This window comes from Patella vulgata, chromosome 2 (genome assembly GCF_932274485.2).
Source record: "Patella vulgata chromosome 2, xgPatVulg1.2, whole genome shotgun sequence".
In the NCBI taxonomy this organism is placed as follows: Eukaryota; Metazoa; Mollusca; class Gastropoda; family Patellidae; genus Patella; species Patella vulgata.
The window spans coordinates 90,403,905-90,428,819 of NC_065880.2; the positions used below are offsets into that span (position 1 = coordinate 90,403,905).

The window sequence follows — 24,915 nt, forward strand, 5'->3', positions numbered from 1 at the left end:
GAAATATCTTTGATCAAGAAACACAAAACTTTACACAAAGTTTCTTATTGATGTATTTGATACATTAAAACAACAAAAGAGTTATATTTCAGTTAAAATAAGGCGAAAATTTTTGAATAAATTCGTAATTTAAGTCTTTGAATGCTGCTTTGTGAACTCAGGAACTGGCCTAACCTCCACATATTTTGATAACCAAATTTCCAGTATACACAACCTAAAGCTACTAGAACTACAGAACTAAACTACTTATTGGGAATTATTGTCTAACACATATGACTATAAACATTTCTCAGATCATTTCTATACCACATTAGGACCACCTTCTAGAATATGGCCACCTACTACAATATTATGGCCACCTTTTACAGTAGAGAGAGTCAAAGAGAGAGAGAGAGAGTTTAACGTCCTCTCAACACAAACTAGGTCATTTCGGGACTAACACATGGTTCAATTTTATTTCATTAATTTGCTTTAGCAGTGGGAGACAACCGGAAGGCCCCGGAGAAAACCCACAAGGTTGGACAGGTGACCCTACTTCTTGTCACATACAAATGGGGAATCGAAACTTAACTCAATGACAGACCTTAAGATGCAACACGCACGCTTTAACCATTCAGCCACCCTCTTCCCCCCCCTCCCCATATCACAAAGAACTTAATGTTAAATTGATTTGGCTCTGCACTGATGATCGTCTGATGATGTTGGACGGAAGGGTAAAGCCGATAATAGAGAGTGGCACAAAGTATATAGAATATGACTGTACGGTATCTAATGTTTCCAATTTCATGCAATAACACTCATCCAAAATAAATTAATTCTGAAAACCTCCAAATTGTTTTTCTCTTAATTAAAAAACATGCAACAGAAACCTAATCCAATCTCTTATTATTTCAAATGTAATAACTGTTTATCAGGTGATTATTAGTCTAAAAAACGCCAATATATTTTGTCTTTATCTCATTATTGGATCGCGCACATTCCGACTCAATTTGCTGTGGCCAGCCACATATTTCTTTCTTAATCAACATGCAACAGAAACCTAATTTAATCTCTCAAGTAAACACAAATAATAATCATAATAATTTCAATCTTTCTAAAAAAAAAAAAAATCTACAAATTGATGATCAAATTTATATTTTAAGCTATGGTTTGAGTTTAATAATTTCAATTTTTGCATTTTCCGTTTAATGTCATGCAAAATTCTACAGCTATATCCACTTAATGCACAACGAATGCCTTCAGCAGATTACTATAAACATCATATCAAGTGAAGCAACACTTCAATTGCACCCTGGTGTTCAAGACATTAATGTAGTCCTGTTTATCAAGCCAGACTCAGTATGATTACAAACCAGTGCTAGTTGTAGAAACTCCCTCACTCTTGCGTTTCTTTTCTAACTTTTCTTGCCGTTTGGCAAATCTTTGAGCTCTTTCTTCCATTTCTTGGGTTTCTCGACATTTGTGGAAATTTTCTACGACGACCCCGACGAACATGTTTAAGACGAAGAAACCAACCAATAAGAGAAAGGAGATGAAATAAAGGAGGCGCCACTCGCTGTAATTCTCCTGTGGCTGAAATGGAAGCAGACATCAAACAATGTTAAAATGTAAAAAATACTACAATAATCTGGTATCGTATGTTCTAGAAAGATCAAGCATACCCTGCCTCTAGTATGACACTCTGTTATTAAGTAGTATTGTGTGTTCTAGAAACAGTAAGCATACCCTGCCTCTAGTATGACACCCTGTCATTAAGTGTTCTAGAAAGCATACCCTGCCTCTAGTATGTCACCATGTCATTAGTTTGTTTATGAGAATTGAGAAGTTGTATCAGGTGTTCTAGGAAAGGTAAGCATACCCTGCCACATATGTACATCTCATGTTACTACATACATGTAGCAGTGTTATCAGTTGTTCTAGAAAGAGTAAGCATATCCTGTATTGTGCATGATTTACACTAGTCACTACTTCATGCCAACTGGAGCAATGATTAGGAAACTGCAGGACAGCACAAAAAATATGCCGTTAAGCTGACGACCTTACTGCTCTGGATTGAACCCTTGCCATTTGGCTCAAGAGATGGGGTTTAATGTCCACTTGACACAAACTAGGTCATTTTGGAACTAAGATATGGTTCAATTTTATTTCCATAATTTGCTTGCGTGTAGAGGTCTTTAGCAGTGGGAGGAAACCAGAGGACCCGGAGAAAACCCACGAGGTTTGACAGGAAACCCAGCCAGTTGACTCAATGACAGACCTTATGATACAGCACACATGCATTAACCATTCGGCCATCCCCCTCTCCCCACTTTTCATTATCGGTCTATAGCAGTGAAAGGAAACTGGAGGGACCCACCCACAAGGTTGAACAGGCAACCCTACTCCTTGTCACGTATGACTGGGGAATCGAAACCCCGCCAGTTGACTCAATGACAGACCTTATGATACAGCACACATGCATTAACCATTCGGCCATCCCCCTCTCCCCACTTTTCATTATCGGTCTATAGCAGTGAAAGGAAACTGGAGGGACCCACCCACAAGGTTGAACAGGCAACCCTACTCCTTGTCACGTATGACTGGGGAATCGAAACCCCGCCAGTTGACTCAATGACAGACCTTATGATACACACGCGTTAATCATTCTGCAATCCAACCCCCCAGCCATTTGGCTCAATAACAGACCTTACGATCTACATCATCAGAGCACCTACCCTCCACATATGCTATTACATTAATTCAATAATTTGCTCCACCCATTTTTTAAATAAAATATCAATAACTGAAACCTCACCTGTTGATCTACACCGACAGCATCTAATCCTGTATACATGATACTGACCCATCCATCTTTAGATGCCAATACAAATAATGACATCAACGCCTGACCCAAATTATCAAAATTATATTTTTGATTAATCCACATGTTGCTCTTGTCAGCTAGACACTGGGTTTTATTCTGTATATGAAGTGCACTTGGTCCTTTGCAGTAGAAGAAAGATCCCTTAAATAACTGTAAAAAAAAAGATGGTGAGTTTAACGCCCACTCAAGACACAAACTATGTAATTTCAGGAGAGAGAGAGAGAGGGGGAGAGAGAGAGTTTAACGCCCACTCAAAACTCAAACTATGTAATTTCAAGACTGAAAGAGAGAGAGAGAGAGAGAGAGAGAGAGAGAGTTTAAGGCCCACTTAACACAAGTAGGAATTAGATGATTTTGGATGATTTTAAACAAAGATTTGATATTGAATGAATGTGAAAGAAATTAGTGCTAGATACACAAGATTAAATTATACTTGGGTTACAGTGATATCTGACTATAAAAAAAAAAAAAAAAAAAAATGGAGAAATACTGACCTGTACTCCTAGGATACCAAAAATAATGAAGAATGTGCAGCAAATTAAAACAATGTTTCCAATTGGACGTAATGATGATAAAAGTGTCTGTACAACTAATTTTAATCCTGGTGCTCGACTTATAACTCTAAAAATACAAGAAAACAAAATTAATTTCATTTATTAAAAGGGCATTATGGGAAATTAGATAAACAGTTGACAGTTTTCGCAATAATAGTTTAACAATAGATAACGTAAAGAGAATATGCTAAAAATTTCAGTCAAATTGCTCCACTCTGAACCAGGATATTAGCTTTTGAATTTTAGGCTAGCCTCGATCATCATTACTAAAGTTGGTAGGATAAAAAACAAAGTCTTGATTATCCATTTTAACGTTAAATCAGTAAATATCGCAGGCTAGAGATGGCACTTAGAGTTGATTATGGTCTGGATGTGTTAATTAATTTTTAATTAATAATTCACATAACATTTCAGGCCTAAAGAAAGACCTGCAATAGGCAGATTTAATTTAGCTCCTGCATAATATATGTTTAATTAAATGTAACTAATCAACTCGAATAGATTTTAGACCTGGCCGAGGATAATTAAATATTTACCGATAAATACATGATCAGGGTCAGTTTATCTGAGGGATAGTTGTGTTTTATTAACAGATACGTACCTCAGGGGTCGTAATGTTCGGAGCAGTCTGAACACCCGCAGAATACCAAAGATACGTGGAGAACTTGAGGCACTAAGGGAGATAATTATATCAACAAGGGAGATAACAACAAGGAAACCATCCATCACATTCCATCCACTCTTTAAATATGCATGTTTTCCTACTATAACACCTTTAGCTATTACCTGTAATATACAACATAATACACTATAACACCTGTAATATACAATATAATAAAATACACGTTTGATATACAATACACATGTAATATACAATATAATACATATGTAATATACAATACATTACACATGTAATATACAATACAATACACATGTAACATACAATATAGTACACCTGTAATATACAATATAATTTAATACACTTGTTTGATATATAATACACATGTAATATACAATACATGACACATGTAATATACAATACATGACACATGTAATATACAATACATGACACATGTAATATACAATACATTACACATGTAATATACAATACATTACACATGTATTGTACAATATAATACACATGTAATATACAATGTTATACACATGTAATATACAATATAATACACATGTAATATACAATATAACACACATGTAATATACAATATAACACACATGTAATATACAGTATAATACATATGTAATATACACGTTAATATAGAGTATAATACACATGTAATATACAATATAGCACACATATAATATGCAATATAACACACGTAATATACAATACATTACACATTTAATATATAACACATGCGTATACACAAGTAATATATAATACAATACACATGTTACAATATAACACACATATAATATACAGTATAATACACATGTAATACATAGTAGCCTATAATACACATGTAATTTACAATATTATAATACACCTTAAGCTATAACCTGGAATATACAATATAAATTCATGGATTCTCTAGCTTGTTGTTGGTATATTTTCATTTTGAGTGAAGAGTTTCGGCAGGCAACTCTACTCCTTGTTACATACGAGTGTGGGATCAAAACCTTGCCACTTGACTCAATGACAGATCTTTCGATTTAAAGAATACACATTCGATCATTCAACATATCGACACAAAATTAATCATTTCGGGACTGACATATAGTTCAATTTTATTTCAATAATTCGCTTGCACGTAGGAATCTTTAGCAGTGGGAGGAAACCAGAGAACCTGGAAAAAACCCACAAGGTTGGACATACAACCCTACTTCTTGTCATATACAAGTGGGGACTACACATACAGGTATAAGTTAATGAATATACCTTTACTATCATCTCGGCAGAAAATATTGTTGTAAAAATATAATTGGCATAGGTAAGAAATTGGCGCTCCTGAAACAAAAAATAAAACAACATTTTATTAGTTTTTTTTAATCAACGAAAATAGAAAATAACACAAAAGAAAAAAAAATATTAAATTTTTTTTTTAAAAAAATGGTAAATTCATTGTTTGACAACTATATCTTATTGAAGGCTATTATGGTATTGTTTGTATTTGAAACATACAACCCGTAACATATTCAAAACATTGAATGAAGGATTGAAATTGAATTTTGAACGTTGTACTGCTCCTACCAGGCTAACCCACTCCATACAGTGTGCTATGAGGGACATTTAGCCCAGGCAGCAATTGCATTCCAACTGTCAAAGTTTCTTTTACGTACACGCCAATGTGTACATGTGACCTCGGTTGGTTATCCCATCCGACTGACTAGACCCTGTTGCTTGCCTGACCCTCCATCCAACACATCTAACAGGGGGAAAACACAATGGAACTTTCTCAGCCAGCACCAGGATCGAACCCCTTTCATCATCGTGGCTCCCATCTTCTACACCATCTTCAATAGAAGGCTTGATCTCGCTTTAACTACGTACATCTTATCAAGGCTTTCACGTAATACCCTGCATTTTTCGGTACTGATTTCGATTGGGGATTCACACAGCTTAGGAGCCTATCAGATTCCTCGATCATCGCTAATACCAAGTCTCGCGCTTTCAAAGTAAAATGTCTACCTGTGATAATTGAGTTGCAAAGTTCAAAGTTCGTTCAATGTCAAGGTTTCCGTTGAGGTCGCTATGTCACAACCTCTGATTAGACGCTGTTGTCCACATGTGTGTACATAACATAGCTATAATTTCGGGAATTGTAAAGTCCAGTTGTTGTAAAACACGCAGTCGTTGCTTCAGGAACATGATTCCACACAGATCAAACAAGACTTTAAATTCAAACTAATCTACCCCAGGGATTCAACAGCATTTACAAGGTGTTCGATCATTTTTTACATTTAATCTTTATAAACTTAATAAATCTTAATATCCGTTCAAGAATGGCAAACTTGAAAGCTCAAGCAAACAATTTATTCATTAACCAATTGAAACCGGGTTCAATAATCATGCTTATTAACAGTATGTAAAGACCATGCCTAGGGAGAGTGAGTGAATACAGGCCTTGCCTCTCTCCCTACCACTATTTCGATATTTGATGAATAAGATATTGGGTTGTTTTTTTTTTTCGAAGAAGTATCGTCACGTCAACTCAATATTCTGATCATTTTCAGACTAACATATTATGGACTTTTTATTTGTATGGTTACATGAGTATTGAAAGGGAAGACAGTTTTATGAGGACACCAGTGATTTTAAGCAGGGGGGGGGGGGGGGGTGTCCAAGGTGGAGACGATGTCATTAGGTCAGGGGGAAACTACCCGCGAATTTGATCAGAAGCTTGAGACAATATATGATTACAGTGGAGTGAGCCAAAGGGGCATTATTTCCATGAAAGAAGAAGGGAAAAAAGTATTCTCTGCGCAAGCCAAGGATAGGGGTGGGCGGGGGAACTCCCGGATTTCCAATATCAGGTTCGAACTCAGGAATCTCCTGGTTATTCCATCAGCACCACATTTACCGAGTCGCTGTGGCTTCGTAAAATGTTAAATATGCTTCCACTGGACAGCAGGATAGATATTTAAATTAAACCAATTATATGACTGTGAGTGTCAAGCACCATCATAACGCGCTGTGTACGCCATCCAGAGTTCATTTACGTTGTCACATGTCAGACTCATGAATATTAATTAGATTCGCATAGCGCACGTGCAGTGAGAGGACGCCTCGGTCCTTGTGTATCTGTAGATCATGACTTTTATATATGTAACCATGAAAGGCAGACGTACGTCTGATAGCTAATAAAGAATATATAATTATAATTAGCCTTCATTTAACATCACACACATTTTGCTTTTTGTGTAAATTATAAAAGTGAATTCAAACCAGACAAAACCACACAATTTTTTGGTACAGAATAAAAAATGCTTTTAAAATTAAAAAATGAACTAAAATCTAAAGTTTCAAACAACTCAAAGTAAACAGTTCACACAATCATTATAACATCACCTATCTCTTTCTAATGTTAAAATTACCTCGTAAGCCATCTGAAATAATATCATACGTAATACTCACAAAAACAAACAACATTTAAATAATAAGTGACAGAGTCGATGATTTTTACGCAAATAATTACGAACCTACTATGGACCAGTAACAAGCACGGCATGAGAGATAGATAGAGAGAAAGATAGAGAGAAAGAGAGAGAGAGAGAGAGGGTTAAAGGTCCACTCGACACACACTAGGTGATTTCGGGACTAACACATGGTTCAATTTTATTTCAATAATTCAGTTGCGTGCAGGGGTATTTGGCAGTGGGAGGAAACCGGATGACCCGGAGAAAACCCACAAGGTTGGACAGATGACCCTCCTCCTTGTCACGTACAACCGGGGAATCGAAACCATGCCAGTTGACTCAATGACAGACCTTATGATACAACGCACACGCACTAACAATTCGGCAGTCCACCCCTCCCCCCCCCCCCCGCCAATTGTACAAGGAACAAGCATGCCCAGTTCCATGTCACCCCCAAGGAAGAAGAAGGTGAGTAGCGTTCAGGGAGTGGTTCCTGGTCCAAAACATAAAATAAAGCAATTAAAACTGAAATGAGTTCAGCTCAAAGCTCTTAAATGAATCATAAAAATATTGCCGGCTGAGGTTATTTGGTTTTTCTTATTTAAAGATACATTATGGGAGATTCGATAACGAGTTGGCGGTTCTCACTATAATAATTAAAAACTAGATAACGTAAAGGCAATTTGCTGAAAATTTCATTCAAATTGATCCACTATGAACCGAGAACTAAGCGAATGTAATTTCTGCATAGCCTCGGTCATCATTACTAAAGTCAGTACGATAAACAGCATAGTCTTGAATATCCATTTAATCGTTTAATGGAGAAGGAAAGTTATGCAGTAAATCGGCTCACAATTCACTTAAGATCGCAGGCTAGCAATGCCATCTAGAGTTGATTATGGTCTGGATAAGTTAATTAATGTCTAATTAATAGTTTAGATAACATTTCAAGCCTAAAGAAAGACCTGCAATAGGCAGATTTAGCTCTTGCATAATGTATGTTTAATCAAAAAAATACGTAATTTTTAAAGGTGCATATTTAATATTTAAAATTAACCAGATTTATAAATTTGAAAGCTGATTATTTTCACTGAATTCTACTCCGGACCAGTCAATAAGAATGAAATAAGAATCCAGAGTCAAAACAATTTGTGAAACAATAAAATGGCAGTTTTCAGTGATATTGAGAAAGCTCACACTGTGCTTTTGTTGCTAGGGACACAGGGGCTTTAACACAACACTGATGTTGATGTCTTATAGACATTTAGACTACAGTCTGTTTAATTACTAGCGAGACTTCACTGATGTTAGTGCCTATCGACTACACTGTTATATATCCTATTTCGTTTCGTTTTTAACAGTTCAAAATTTCGTTACATTTGTCTTTACTACACTAGGATCTGGAAGAGTTGTTATATAACCTGCATTCTCTTTAATGTGAGGGATTAGCCAATGAAATAGTCTGTTACGACGAATTCTTGGCGTGCGATGCACGGAATTGTGGGTAAACCACTAGAAAGGACAACGCTGGTTGATTAATCAATGTCTGACGTCATAGGGTCAAAAGCCGCTCGTATGACTGCTGACGCAACCTGCCACTACAACTGGTCAGATCTTAGGCCATCGAAAGTATAAAAAAATGAAACGAAATATAGATCTGTGTTTTAATCAGATAGTGTCAATACAACATTGCTGTTATAGTTAGATCATTATATTATTATTTACTAGGATTAAATAACACTAATTATACAGAGCATTCAATTTCATAAACAGATAATTGGATTAAATTAATGTAATAAAGAAATCGTATATTTCTAAATCGCTAAAACAACACAACCGGCTTACAGTGTTGCATGTATTTATATGAATTAATTACTCTAGTTTTGAAAACTTACCACACTATCTGGTGGAATATCTGGTCTCTCCATGGCCAACGTGATGCAGTTTAAAGCAATAAAAAACAAAATACCATTGTCAAACCATGGTCGCGATATGAAATAATGACACAGTCGCCGTAATCTGGAAATAAAATTATTTAAGAAAATATATTAATTAACACCATACTGATTACATTATCTCGTATTTCTATGAAATCATCATGTGACCGCCATCTTGCATAAAATACATACTGATTACATTATCCTGCATTTCTATGACCGCCATCTTGTATGAATAATGTCGGATTGGCAAAATGAGTGAACTATTGAAATAATTATACGCTAACATTAAATGATGACGTCACATTTGTATTTTTTACAGAAGATAAAACAGCTTTGATTAGCTCTGTTTGCTGAATGAGACGGGATATCAGGCGTTCTGGAATACCCCTCCTATGGGATATCAGGTGTTTCTGGAATACCCCTTCTATGGGACATCGGGTGTTCTGGAATACCCCTCCTATGTGACATCACATGTTCTGAAATACCCCTCATATGGGACACCAGATGTTCTGTAATACCCCTCCTAAAGGACAACAGCTACAGTGAATATCAAAATGAGAAATGGGGTTTAACATCCACTTGATGCAAATTATATCAATAATTCTATTATGTAAAGGGTTCTTTAGTAGTTGGGGGGGTGGGGGGTGGGGGGGGGGGGGAAACTGAAGGACCTTGGGAAAAGTCCCAAGGTTAGACAGAGACTGTACAGACAATTATTTAAATGACTCACCTGTGATTATGTGACATTAGATAAAGTGAATATTCATGACGAGTTTTAAAACAACCGGTTGGTTCTGGACACCAAGAACAGTTCCAGTCCTAAACAAGCAAAACAAAAATAATCAATACTGCAAAATATAAATTTAGGACTGCCTCATAAATACAGTAACCTCATAAATACAGTATTTAGGATTACCCTAACCATAGGCTAATCTTTATAAGCATTATCCCAACCCTAACCATGACTGGGTAATCTCTATTAGGGTTACCCCATCCCTAACCCTAACGCTAAAATTACTGTGGTTACGAATGAAAGTTTCACCATGAAAATAGATAAATTATACCGTCTTTTTTACCATGTAATCAAGAAAATGTAAATTCTGTAACTCTCAATCGGACATACACAGCAGTATAGCTTAATGTCTGCTCAATACAAAATATGTTATTTTGGGACTAACATATGGTAAATTTTATTTAAAATAATTTATTTGCGTGTAGGGCTCGTTTATCAGTGGGAGGAAACCCACTCCTTGTCAGGTACAGGCTAAGGATTGAAACTATGCTACTTGAATTAATAACAGACCTAATGATCTAAAGCACATGCATTAGACCACTATACCCATCGACCACCCAAGACAGGAAGAGAGAGAGAGAGAAATGGGGTTTAACATCCACTCAACACAAACTAGGTCATTTCGGGACTAACACATGGTTCAATTTTATTTCAATAATTCGCTTGCGTGTAGAGGTCTTTTAGCAGTGGGCTGAAACCGGCGGACCCAGAGAAAACCCATGAGGTTGGGCAGGCGACCTGACTCCTTGTCACGTACAACCGAAGAATAGATACCACACCAATTGACTCAATGACAGACCTAATGATACAACGCGCTAACCATTCGGCCATCCAACCCCCCCAAAAGACAGGAAGGAAAACTTACTGTTTCATCCATGGCATCAGGATCAGGCTCATCAGCTGGACTCTCGGAACCACTGGGTGGATCATTTAAATTATTTGGTTTGAATTCTTCTTTTGATGCTCCGCTTCCTACAGAGGTTAAAGTTCGATGACTTGTGAAAGAATTTTGACGACTAAGTTCAAAGGAGTTGCACCCACTTCGGTTACTCGTCACCGAATTATTGCGACTCCAGCTGTGATTTGACTTGATGGAATTTTTTGGCGTGAGTGTTTGTGGTGCATTTCCTTTTATGGAGTTTTGGGGACTTAAAGTTCGTTGATTATTCAAAGGGGGATGACCGTTACAATCTCGACTGAAATAATAAAATTATAATCATGTTAATAAAATGAAATCAAAAGAAATGGAGATTAAAGGCTTACTTTTCTATGAGATATAATTTGTCTGGAAAGCGGGGGTTAAAGCCTATTTCAATTCCAAACTGTCAAGGAATCTTTAATGGGGCCACATTTTTTTTGTCCCATCCGAACATTTAGACATCTTTCCTTGCCAGGATCTCTATCCTACCTCACTGACAAGGGGGAACCACGGTGGAAAATCCCAGAGTAAATTTCTCGTCCAACACTGGTATAGAAACAAGGACATCCTGGTCCATGAAGCAGCACTTTAGTCGCTCATCAACGATGACAAAGTGACGCAAACATAAAGACAAGTGACCGTTTGTGTTTATACCTAGATTACATCATCGTATGGCAATTTCCTAAATTCACCGATCATCAACATTTATTTAAGATGGGTTCTAAATAATCTAAATATATTTTTTTTTTATGACTTTAGTCAGAATATAACAATTTGAACTACTGTTCTTAAATTATCGTAACCACGGTACTGGTATATTCGAGACTTAGCCTCATTTCTCCATTTTTAAATTAAGTCATTCAATGGACGAACCATTCTAATCTACTTAAAATCGGAGCCATCCAATGACATCAAGAGTTGATTATGGTCTTATTTTGTTAATAAATGTCTAATTATTAATTAATATAACATTTAAGGCCTAAAGAAAGACCTGTAATAGGCAGATTTCGCTTTTGAATAATGTATCTTTAAACCTACTTAGAAGTCAGTATTTAATTAGTTTTAAAGTAATAGTTGGATAACGTAAACCACAAGAATTTGCAATCCAGACAAACAGTGTTCTTAATAAGAGAGAGGGAGAGAGAAATGGGGTTTAACATCCACTCGACACATACTTGGTCATTTCCGGACTAACACATGGTTCAATTTTATTTCGATAATTCGCTTGCACTTAGAGGTAAACTTAAAAATGTGATGTTGGTGAAAGACAAAAAATGTAAAAATTAATCTTTTGAAATGAGTAAATAAGAATAAACTGTTTTTATTGGAAATATGAAAATAAATATAAATGTGAAAACAAAAAATGATAAGGTTGTATTTTATTTTTTGGAAAAAGTTGGATTAAATTGTCGAGAAACATGAAATATTGACTCTCCCAGTTAACCCTTTAGCTCCTTTCACATTTAGTTGACAAAGTTTAACACCCTTAAATTTATATTTGTGAAGACCGCTATCATTTTTTCTACATGAGATTGGACATCCTCCGTATCCCCAGTGGTCTCATTCCGTTCTACTCCACTATACCCTGGGTTCATCCATGGGCAGACACATATTCAAATTATCTGCCCTTGATGATTGTGCTATTTTTATTGACCAATCAAAATATCTTTAAATACATAAGAACTGGCATAAAAACTGAGATTGGTTTGTAAACTGTTTTTTGATTGGTTCGTAGATCAAGCTACGATCAAGGGTAGATAATTTGAATATGTGAATACCACATGGATGAACCCAGGGTATAGTGGAGTAGAACAGAATAATAACAATAATAATAATAATCAATTTGTATAGCACTGAGTGCTCCAGCTAACAGCTGCTCCGCGGCGCTCTTCATAATTAAAATAAATACAATGTAAAACAAATAGTTCTAAAACATTAAAAAGTCGACATGTTCATAGTTTAAAAGCACGTTTAAAAAGTTTGGTTTTAAGATTTTTTTTAAAAACAGCAACATAGTATAGCGGAGGCGTAAACAAAAGCCTGTTCACCAGTTTTAGTTTTTACTGTAGGAACATGAAGTAAGTTTTTATCAGCAGAGCGTAGGTTCAATGATACCACTGGGGATAGCGAGAATGGACTTTGGGAAACTATTATCAGTTTTACAACACAAAATTTACAAATCACATAACAAGGACACACAACATTTACAGTTAAAGTTGCAATTTCATATTTTTTAGTTATATTTTTAAAATTTATTAAAATAAAGCCTTAAATAGATGGTATCCATGAGTTTTAAGTGTGAGAATGACACCTATGATCGTATAATAGTGAGTTGACAACCTATTAAGCAAAAGACATAGAAATAATTATGTTTTGACTTTCTTAGAAAATATGAAATTGTAACTTTAAAGATTGTTTTGATTATGAACTATATCCTGTTATGACCTATGATATTCAATAAAATTGGAATAAAGGAATTTTAAAAATATCAATCTCTTTGTCTTACTTAAACAGAGAGAGAGAGAAATGAGGTTTAACAGCCACTCAACACAAACTTATGATACAATGCACACGCGCTAACCACACACAAAACAACATTTGGATACTTCACTAATACACAATAAACAACATTTATTTGGATACTTCACTAATACACAAAAACAACATATGGATACATGACAAATACACAAAATCACACTTGGATACTTCCCTAATACACACTAATACAAATGTCAACAACACTGATATCAGCCCAAAACCAATATCAACCACTACACACAAACATACATATATCACCAATAGAGCTCTCATTTCACTTATATTTACCAATCTTGACCTGACTGACTGTGAAATTGACAGGCTGTCAATCATTTTACATGTCATAAAATTATCCTTAAAGGTCACCGGAAAAGCTTCATAATTTTTTTCGTATACTTCAAGTAATTATGTCAACATATCCTTTCCATAAATATAACACCTTCCCGATTGTCAATGTTACCTGCCACAGGTAAATTTGAACGTTTGCAATTTCCGCGGTTCTCCGTGAGTAGTCATAACTTTCCACCAATAAAAAAGCTCATATTCTAGCCTATATTTCTATGGGCAGCAGAACTAAAATGATGTCACAGCTTGTTTATTGATGGAATCTACCGGTTGAAATTTACTTGTGGCAGGTAACATTGACATTCGGGATAGTGTTACACTTAAGGAAAGGATAAGTTGATATAATTCCTTGCATTATTTAAAAAATTTATGAATCTTTTCCAGTGAGCTTTAGAATACAACAAATACGGTTAAATTTATAGCTTTAATGTGATGGGATAAAATTCAAAATTTTCATATTTTGCAGTTAAAATAGCTTGCACGTTTTAAACTGACTGATTGGCAACATTATAAAGTGAAAGTCCTGACCAATGAGACAGCTACACACATCAACCCAAACTAATATCAACCAATCATCAATCATGTTACATGCAATTTAATTGGTTAAATCATAATACCTGAAGACATACGTAACAGAAAAACTGCGTAGAGAAAAAAGATGAAAAATTTACTATAAAACCGTATAAAAGAGATAATGAGAATTCATAGCGGCTGGTATACGATATCACTCTCGTTGGAAGCGGACGTAAAATACAACTAACTCACATACATTCATAGCTGAAAGATCGCGATATAAAACTTTGTACATTTAAACAGAAGAAAAAATTTAAAAATCTGTTCATGCATACAAAAAGACACAAATCAAAAATAGTTGTGAATTAACAGCAAAAACAGAAGCATGAATTCATACATTATTATTATTATGAATTATATGCACAATATGGCTACATATTCTCTGGTAAAGTTTTATTTCAATAATTCGCTTGCATGTAATAATGGTTATTAGAATTGAAACCACACCACTTGAATCCATTTCAGACCTTATGCTCTAAAGCGTACGCGTAAAACGATTCAACCATCATATAGGCCTACAAGACATAAAATGTCAGTCTAGCGAACTTAAACTTGAAAAAAGTTTAATATCCCAAAATTTACAATTATAAGATAGGCCTACAAGGCCTTAAACTTCGTGACGTAAATGAGTCAGCCATGGAAACGTCACCTCAGCATAATTTCCTCAGCCATTTTTACATGTCAATGATTACGTGTGCAGGGGGAGAATTTCGCTGAGACAGTGGTATTTCCACCTTTCTGCCAAGGGATCTTTATTACATAAATGACTAGACCTTGTTTTTCTGTCCCATCCTAATGACAAGGCACTTTCCTTGTTAGCCCTCCAGACGCTGACCCCTGAAAAGTGAGAGTCGGGTTTCAGAAATCTTCATGCTTCTTCTTGGCCCGCACCAGGACTCAAACCTGAGAAATTACAGTAGTGATGTCAGAGTTTCAAATTTGGAATTCATTTTGTGTTTTCTGTCAGTATCCAAGCGAATGGAAACACTGTAAAACTACCTGGGAAGGGGGCATATCGGAATCTGAGTGAATGGAACCCATGTGAAACTACCTGGGAGGTGAGAATAAAGGTAAAATTACTTACCTATGGTTATTGGGGGTTCTTGGCGTACCAGCGCTGTAAGTAGGGGACTGGGAATTGGGACTAGTTAAAAATACATCATCATCTACATCATCATATGAATCTGATTGGCTATCGACAACGAGGCTTGTTTTATCACCATCACGTTTTCGACTCTTCAAACGCCAACTACTACCACGCTGACTCCCTCGACTGGACGTACGACGCAGCCTTGGTGAAGGCCTTGGAGAGCCCCGAAAACTAAGGCTTGTCTACGAAAAAAAAGAAACACAGAGGTTAAAAATATGACATAAATCATGATGAGCTATTAATTCAATAGCTGTAATTAGACGACGTTAAAATACAGATGTGATGTCATGCTTTGATCTCGCCGTGAAAACCCATGAGGTTTGACAGGTGACCCTACTCCTTGTCACGTACAAGCGTGGAACCGAAACCAAGGCAGTTGACTCAATGACAGACCTTATGATACAAAGCGCATGTGTTAACCATTCGGCCATCTAACTCCCCTAACTTAAAATACAGATCTATATTTCGTTTTGTTTTTTTTATACTTTCGATGGCCTACACTACATAAAGATCTGACCAGTTGTAGCGATAGGTCGAGTCAGAGGTCATACGAGCGACTTTTGATTAATCAATCAGCATTGATGTTATAGTGGATTACCCACAGTTCCGTGCAAAACACTCCTCCAGATCCTAGTGTAGTAAAGACAAGTAAAACGAAATTTTGAACTATAAAAAACGAAACGAAATCAGATCTGTGTTTTAATCTGATTGAGATGTTACACATCTTGTAACTATTAGTACAGGGGCCTGTTTCACGAAACTTTAACTAAGATAAAATCCAAATTTTAGTAATTTGATTGGATAATATCAGCTTGATTTTAGTGCTTAGCCAATCAAAATTGACGTATCTACTAAAATTGAATTTTATCTTTAGTTAAGATTTCAAGAAACAGGACCCTGGTTCTAGAAAGAGTCATGTGGCAGCAATATCTATCTATGGGGTAATTTTAGTGCTAAAGAACATCTATTTAAATACTGAAAGTAAAATATGTGATATATCTAGGTTTCAAACAAGATGCAGTTGTAGAATAAATATCATTCCATGACAACATGGCTGTCAGACTAACACCAGGTGCGATTAAACAAACAGCTTCTACTAATCAATATTTTATCAGCAAATGATCCGAAGGCCAAACCAATCAATTATCACTTGAGTCTAGTTAACTAAGAAAGAGAGAGAGAGATGGGGTTTAATGTCCACTCAACACAAACTAGATCATTTCAGGACTAACATATGGTTCAATTTTATTTCATTAATTCGCAAGCACGTAGGGGTCTTTAGCAGTGAGAGTAAACTGGAGGACCCAGAGAAAACCCACGGCGTTGGACAGATGACCCTACTCCTTGTAGTTAACTAAGAAACAGGAAGCAAATGGTTTGAATAGGTATGGCCGAATGGTTAGCATGTGCATGTTTTATCATAAGGCCTATCATTAAGTCAACAACTGGTGTGGTTTCGATTCCCAGGTCGTACATGATAAGGAGTAAGGTCGTCTGTCCAACCTCATGGGTTTTCTCTGGGTCCTCCGATTTCCTCCCACTGCTAAAGACCCCTACACACAAGCAAATTATTGAAATAAAGAATTGAACCATATGTTAGTCCGGAAATGACCTAGTTTGAGTCGAGTGGATGTTAAACCCCATTTCTCTCTCTCAGATCACCTCAACTATTAGTAAATAGGATGATTAGTAAAAACTGTTTGATAACGTCTCTGGAACTAATAATTAAAAGTTTGCCATCTTCAAATGGGAAAGTTTGACCTTATTAATTGTGATAAATAAGAGAAAGGAATCAAATTTGCCATCTTCAAATCGAATGACATCATTAATTATTGTGTGAAATAACCTAAAGAAAACAAGAACAAATATAAAAGGTACCATGAACCAAATGTTGCAATCTTGAACCAAGATAACCAAGAACTAAAGGTTCCAAATATCCCCTCAGAAAGTATTTATTGGGTTAAATAAAATAAAGGGAACCGGTGTAACATTATCAATTACGATAAATAAAATAAATAAAGCGAAACATTATTAATTGGGTTAAATAAATAAAGGGCCAGTGTAACACTATTAATTGGGTTAAATCAAGTAAAGGGCAAGCGTAACATTATTAATTGGGTTAAATGAAAAAAAAGGGCCAGTGTAACATTATTATTTGCGATGAATAAAATAAAGTAGCCAGCGTGGCATTATCAATTGGGTTAAATCAAATAAAGGGCCAGTGTGACATTATTAATTGGGTTAAAAAATATAAAGGGCCAGTGTGAGTGTGACATTATCAGTTGGGTTAAATAAAATAAGGGCCAGTGTAACATCATTAATTGGGTTAAATAAAATAAAGGGCCCCTGTTAATTAGGTAAAATCAAATAAAGGGCCACTGTGGCATTATTAAATAGGTTAAATAAATTAAAGGTCCAGTGCAACATTATTAATTGGGTTAAATAAAATAAAGGGCCAGTGTAACATTATTAATTGGGTTAAATAAAATAAAGGGCCAGTGTTAATTAGGTTAAATCAAATAAAGGGCCACTGTGGCATTATTAAATAGGTTAAATAAATTAAAGGTCCAGTGCAACATTATTAATTGGGTTAAATAAAATAAAGGGCCAGTGTAACATTATTAATTGCGATAAATAAAATAAGGGCCAGTATGGCATTATTAATTGCGATGAATAAAATAAGGGCAAGTGTAAGATTATTAATTGCGTTGAATAAAATAAAAAGGAACTATAATCTAAAGGTTAATAAAAGCCATACCGGAGATCTATCAGAATCTACAGATAGCGAGCTGCGTTTTATTGTTCTATTAACGCTTACAGCTAATTTATTATTGATATCTTTTACTGCACTTTCATTGGGTGATCCTTGTGGTGTTGCCATGGGTGTAGCTGCTGTATGAGTGATGATTGGTGGATTAAGAGGACCCTCGGCAACCGTTACCGCGACAACTTGACCTGTATTTTCTTCTTTGGTAACAGCTACAGAAGGAGGAAGAGCTAACATTTTCTTTTCTGAAACAGAAAATAATTCTCAAAATTACAAGCATTCGAAAGGTTCCAAGGAATGGGTTTAACATCTCGTTAACCAAAACACATCGGCCATTTTGAGACTAAAATAATTCAATGGTGACCAGCACACGGTGTCTCTTATTATTTGGAGTCACAGTGATGTTAAACTCCCATTTCCTTTCATTTTTATAGGGTGAGGACATCAACCATGTCACAGTTAGTCCTTTGGATCCGATAATCGTGCTCAATCTAGGCCTACTGTTCTGCTCTGACTAGGCTAATGAAGACGGGCATACGATATACATTGTGCTATGAGGAAAATTGTGCCCAGAAAGTGGCGATATGGCCTACTCTTTTATGGAATTCAAACTGCCAGGGGATCTTTTACGTGCATGCCAATGTATACATATGGGACATCAGTTTTTCATCCCATCTGAACGACGATACGTTGTCCCTTCCCAGGTGTTTATTTCCAGGTTCTCTACACAACTGACAAGAGAATCCCGATTAACTTTCCCAGCCAACACAGGGATCGAACACGGTACCTCTAGGTTAGTGACCCAACCTCTTACTCACAGAGCCACCACAACTCCCCCTCGCCCTTTGTGACCAGGCCCTGCATAATAATAAGGTTAAATTTAAATGACGTTTTACATACCCTTTTCTTGATTATTTTTAACATCGAGATCACTAGAATTTAATTTTTGTAGATCATCTATATTATTATTCTCGGCTAATCTTTGTTTTTCTTTCTCTTCCTTCTCTAATTCCTCCTTTTCCTTTGCTTTTTCTTTCTTTTTCTCCTCATCCTAGAAAAATAATGAGCATGCGATGAAGAATGAACTCGCCATAATAGAATTGTGACCTTGTATCAAAAATAACCAACATGCTATGAACCAATCTAATTAAAACACAGATCCTATTTTGTTTCGTTTTGTTTTATAGTTCAAAAGAGAGAGAGAGAGAGAGAGAGAGAGAGAGAGAGAGAGGGTTTAACATCTAATCAACACAAACTAGGTCATTTTGGGACTAACACATGGTTCAATTTTATTTCAATAATCTGCTTGCACACAGGGGTCTTTAGCTGTGGGAGGAAACCGGAAGACCCGGTGAAAACCCATGGCAGTCGGACAGGCCACCCTATTCCTTGTCATGTACAAGCAGGGAAACGAAACCACACCACCTGACTCAACGACAGGCCCTATGATCTTAAGTGCATGCACTAGACCATTCGGGCACCCAAACCCTTCTATACAAGTTTAAAACAGAAACAACGAACTTACGTCTGTGGCAAATCCTTCAACTAAAATGGCCACCAGTAAGTTGAAGAGTACGTAATTTCCAAACGTCATTAATGCGATAAAATACAGCGAAGCCCATGGTGAAGTTTTTGACATGCCATTATATAAAACGGTATTCCAATCTTCTTGTGTTAATACCTACAATAAAAATAGAAATTATCTAAATTTTTCAGAATACCTAGTAACACTGTTTATTTATTTGTGGAATTCATGAAGCCTACAGAACTACATGTACAAATTTACTTTTTGCGTTTAAAAATGCATTATGTAAGAGCTATGTCAGTCTATTGCAGATTTTATTTTGGCTTCAAATGTTATATAAGTTATTATTTAGACATTTATTCACATGACAAGCCTATAATCAACTCTCTAGATCAGCAGACGATGAAGATTTAAACAGATTGAAATACAATCGCCATTTTATGATTAAATCAAAAAATGGAGAAGCGAAGCTGAGTTTCGATTAACAAGTAACGTTGCTAAGATTATAAACAATCTGCCCTAAATCTTCCAACACCCAAAACTTCCCTCAGAATAAAGTAATTTGAATGAAATTTTCAATATATTCATTTTACATTATCTATATTTGAACCATTATAGCAAGAACGACCAGCTCTTTATCTAAATCTTACATAATGCATCTTTAAAGAAAATAAATTCTGTTGTTTTCTTTGATTTGAAAAATTAAACTGATTACTGGTATAAAAATATATTTATGTAATAAAAGGAATTAAGATAAATTTTATATTTATAGAATTCAAATGATTTTGAATAAATAAAAATTCTGAATAAATAATATCAATTATATATTTTTTTTCTTATTACAATTCAAAGAATTAAATTGCTTTAATTGCTTGAAAATAAAACATCGTCATTTAAATAAAAAAACATGTGCTTCCTGACACCAATAAAATTTGTGATTGCATTAATTTGCTTTAAACTAATAACTTAAAACATAAAAACTTATAATAAAAAAAAAAATATTGATCAATTTTGAAAACAATTATAGCATTCAAAAGTAAAACAATTAATTAAGTAAATTTTGGTATGATAAAAATTGTTAAAAACAAAAAAAAATCAACCAAAAATAGCAGGGTGTAAAGAAGGGAAAATAAAATTAGACTTCAAGCAGAATCCTAAAAAATATTTAGGTGAAGTAAAATAAAAATTTATAATCATAAAAAAAAAAGTTCACGCAAATATCAAGAAAACAAATAAACACAATTCAATTAAAAAAATAAATTCTGAAAAACTTAGATATTATTAATTCTTTATGGAAGTCAATCTTATCTTCAGTTTATATTCAACCATTAAAAAAAGAAATTTAAATTTACTTAAAAAAAGTTGACCAATAAAAAAGATTAATTAATGCCATCCATAAGAGTAATGGAAATTTTATTTAGAACATTTATTGGTTAAATGCTTACAATATCAACAAGGGTAGAACAATCACAATAACTAAATTATCTCCCTTTATGTAACTAATTCACATTGATATATATACTCGTTTTTTAAAAAAAAACATCGACAATTTGGTATCACATTTAACAAAACATCTAAAAGCTGTCCTTAATTTTTTTTTTTATCATTATTAGTTATAAAAAAGGGGAGATAACCCATTTATTGGAAAACAAGGGAGATAATCCACTTATTGGTAAACATACAAATAGGAAACAATTTGTTAAGTACATGTACACATGACAACAGAGACTACAATTTTCTTTAGAAAAGTGATGTCATATTTTTTTTTTTAATTTCACAGAATTGATCATAATTATAAATATCAGTTGATTTAATTTTTTAAAAGTCTGTCCGCCAAATTCCAACAACGGCCTATATTCCAATCTTATATACCAGTCGTTACAAAATTAATGATTTGACTACTTTAATCAGGCCTACAGATAAATAGCAATCTGATTTATCAACAGTTTGTATGAGTCCTTACATAGCGGACCGATATTTAGACGTGGGGTTCTACTAAGCATAGTTTAATTAAGTCGATAGGCCGACAGAATCTGATTAATCAGCTGTTTGTATGAAACATTACCTGTGTGTTATTTAATGAGGATCGATATTTGGACGTGTCGGGTTCTACAAGCATAGTTTAATCAAATTGATAGGCCCATAGAATGTTTATATAACACTTTACTTTTGTTTTATTATTTAATGCGGACCAATATTTGGACATGCGTGTGGGCTACAACTGATAGGCCTATAGAATGTTTGTATAACACTTTACTTTTGTTTTATTATTTAACACGGACCGTTATTTGGACATGCGTGTCGGGTGCAACATGTGTAGTTCGCTTTCACTGTTGATTGTATACATGTACTTTTAATCCAAACACCAAGACACCAAAAAAAACTATGAAACATTGCAGTACGTATCATCCAGTTATGAAGAATCGAATAAATTCATTCCCAAGGAGAATATATTTTGTTACCTGGAAAACCGTGACTAGAGACCACAACAATGAATCAAAATTTGCACGATCGCAAATGCAAATGATGGAAGAATTTTTCAAGTCTTCACACGAACATGGGGTTCCGTCTGGTTGCTCACAAAACCTTCCTCCAAACAAGCTCATCCCTAAGATACTGCATGCGGCAACAATTATCGAGAGGAATAAACAAAACAGAAATAAAACTTAGCTAATAGACTACAGTTTGACTACAATATATTACAGAAAGAGAAATCAATCAGTTGTCTCCCCTTGGTCAATTTGAATGTAGGGACCCCTTGGTCACTTTGATTATACCCACCCCTTGGTCAATATGATTGTAGGGACCCCCTTGTCATAAATTTCCATTCAAATCAAAGGAGAGAGAGAGAACGACAGAGAGATAGAGAGAGACAGAGAGAGTTTAACATCCACTCGACACAAGCTAGGTCATAACGGGACTAACATATGTTTCAATCTTATTTCATTTATTTGCTTTTTCATAGGGGTCTTTAGCACTGTGAGGAAACCAGAGTACTCAAGAGGTTTGACAGATGACCCTACTCCTTGTCACATACAAGTAGGAATCAAAACCATGCCAATGACAGATCTTATGATGCAACGCCCACACGTGAATCATTTGTCCACCCAACCCCACCTTGAGAATTAATAAGCTACAAATATCCTTTATACAATATCAATCAGAATGTGTTCTTCCATCTTATGGAAAAGGGGCCGTTTTTGATGAAAAGAGTGAAGAATTCCCTGTAAAATTTAGCAGGGTATTTTTGGGGCATACCCTGTATCAAATAGCGCGGTATTTTAGGGGCATGCCCGAAATGCCCTATCTTTAATTTGGGTATATTATTGAATATTTGCTGCTATTACTATATTCGGGTTTGCATGTGAAGTTTTGATTTTCAAGGAAATGGGATATTTTCGCTCTTAATATTAATATTATTTTTAAGAACGACCTATGTACAGCATTTTCAACAAGATCTATGACATCGCAAGAAAAGCATGTTTCATAAGAAAGATTTTCTAAAAAAGTAAATTTAGAATAATATGCCAAATACAACCCTTTGAATCCCCACCGAAGATATTCCAAATAAATTATTGGTTATCTACGCCCCATCCCCATACAACCCTTTGAATCCCCAATGAAGATATTCCAAATAAATTATTGGTTATCTACGCCCCATCCCCATACAACCCTTTGAATCCCCAATGAAGATATTCCAAATAAATTATTGTTCATCTGCCCCGCCCCCATACAAGGAGACACTACACTAAAGACCACAGAAGAGAACAACTGATCTATTTTTCTTGATTAAGGCTCAATACCACTCTTGTTGTAACTGAATAATATGTCCCAATCTTTATTCTGGTCAACAAATTATACTATTTTACAATATTTCAATTAATTGATGATACAAATTTCATCTTAACATACCTTATTTAAAGATTTTGAAAAATTCAACATAATGGTTTGAAACGTATAACGTAAACCTTTTCAAATGAAACTTCGATTTAAAAATATTTTCGAACCCTCTGGACAAGTAAAATAGGATGTAATGGATAATTTACACAACAGGTAGGACACTTAAACATCTAGTACTTAGATAGAGATATTATTTATTTTCTGGAGCTTTCAAGCCAGCAAGAGTGTTATTGTCCCTTTAAGGCATATTTTGAAAGGTTAACAAAAGAGAAAAACAATGAATTGATGATATTAATGAACCCAATATTTAGAATATTGGAGGAATTTATGTTTGAAATGTATATGCTGTCGATTTGCTAACGATCAAGTAAAATGAAACAAACAATGACTTAAGTGATATTATGAATTTCTCATTTTTAAATAAGCTCAAAGTTTTGAAATGTTGGGGAATTCATATTTGCAGTGTATATTTTGTTGGTTTTTTCTAAGAATGTGAGAGAAAGAAAGAAAGAGAGAGAGAGAGAGAGAGATGGGGTTTAACGTCCACTCGACCCAAACTAGGAGCATGTCGGTATATGAGCGAATGAGAGAGAGAGAAATGGGGTTTAACATCCCTTTGACACAAACTAGGTCTTTTTGGGACTTACATATGGTTCAATTTTATTTCAATAATTCATTTGTAGAGGTCTTTAGCAGTGGGATGAAACCAGAGGACTCGGAGAAAAACACACTAGGTTGGACAGGCGACCCTACTCCTTGTCATGTACAACCGGGGAATCAAAACCACACCAGTTGACTCAATGACAGACTTTATGATGCAACGTGCACACGCTAACCATTCGGCCATCCAACCCTCCTGCTAAGAACATAAATTATGAAATGTAATGTTTAAGTCATTGCTGTCTTGCATAAACAGTATCACATGAACATCCCATGTTATCATAGATAGAAAT

At 35.1% G+C, this 24,915-nt stretch overlaps 1 protein-coding gene across 1 annotated transcript; it reads right to left on the minus strand.

Moving 5' to 3' along the window:
• Positions 1 to 1,344: 1,344 nt before the first annotated feature.
• LOC126812427 (voltage-dependent T-type calcium channel subunit alpha-1H) lies at positions 1,345 to 15,917 on the minus strand. The gene is made up of 9 exons (XM_050538820.2): positions 15,705 to 15,917; positions 11,111 to 11,441; positions 10,183 to 10,271; positions 9,408 to 9,531; positions 5,315 to 5,383; positions 4,019 to 4,203; positions 3,358 to 3,484; positions 2,795 to 3,013; positions 1,345 to 1,572 (listed from the first exon to the last, which is right to left on the minus strand). Exons 2-9 carry the CDS (start codon positions 11,120 to 11,122, stop codon positions 1,345 to 1,347), a joined length of 1,053 nt encoding a protein of 350 aa, XP_050394777.1. The 5' UTR covers positions 11,123 to 11,441; positions 15,705 to 15,917.
• Between the last annotated feature and the right edge of the window lie 8,998 nt (positions 15,918 to 24,915).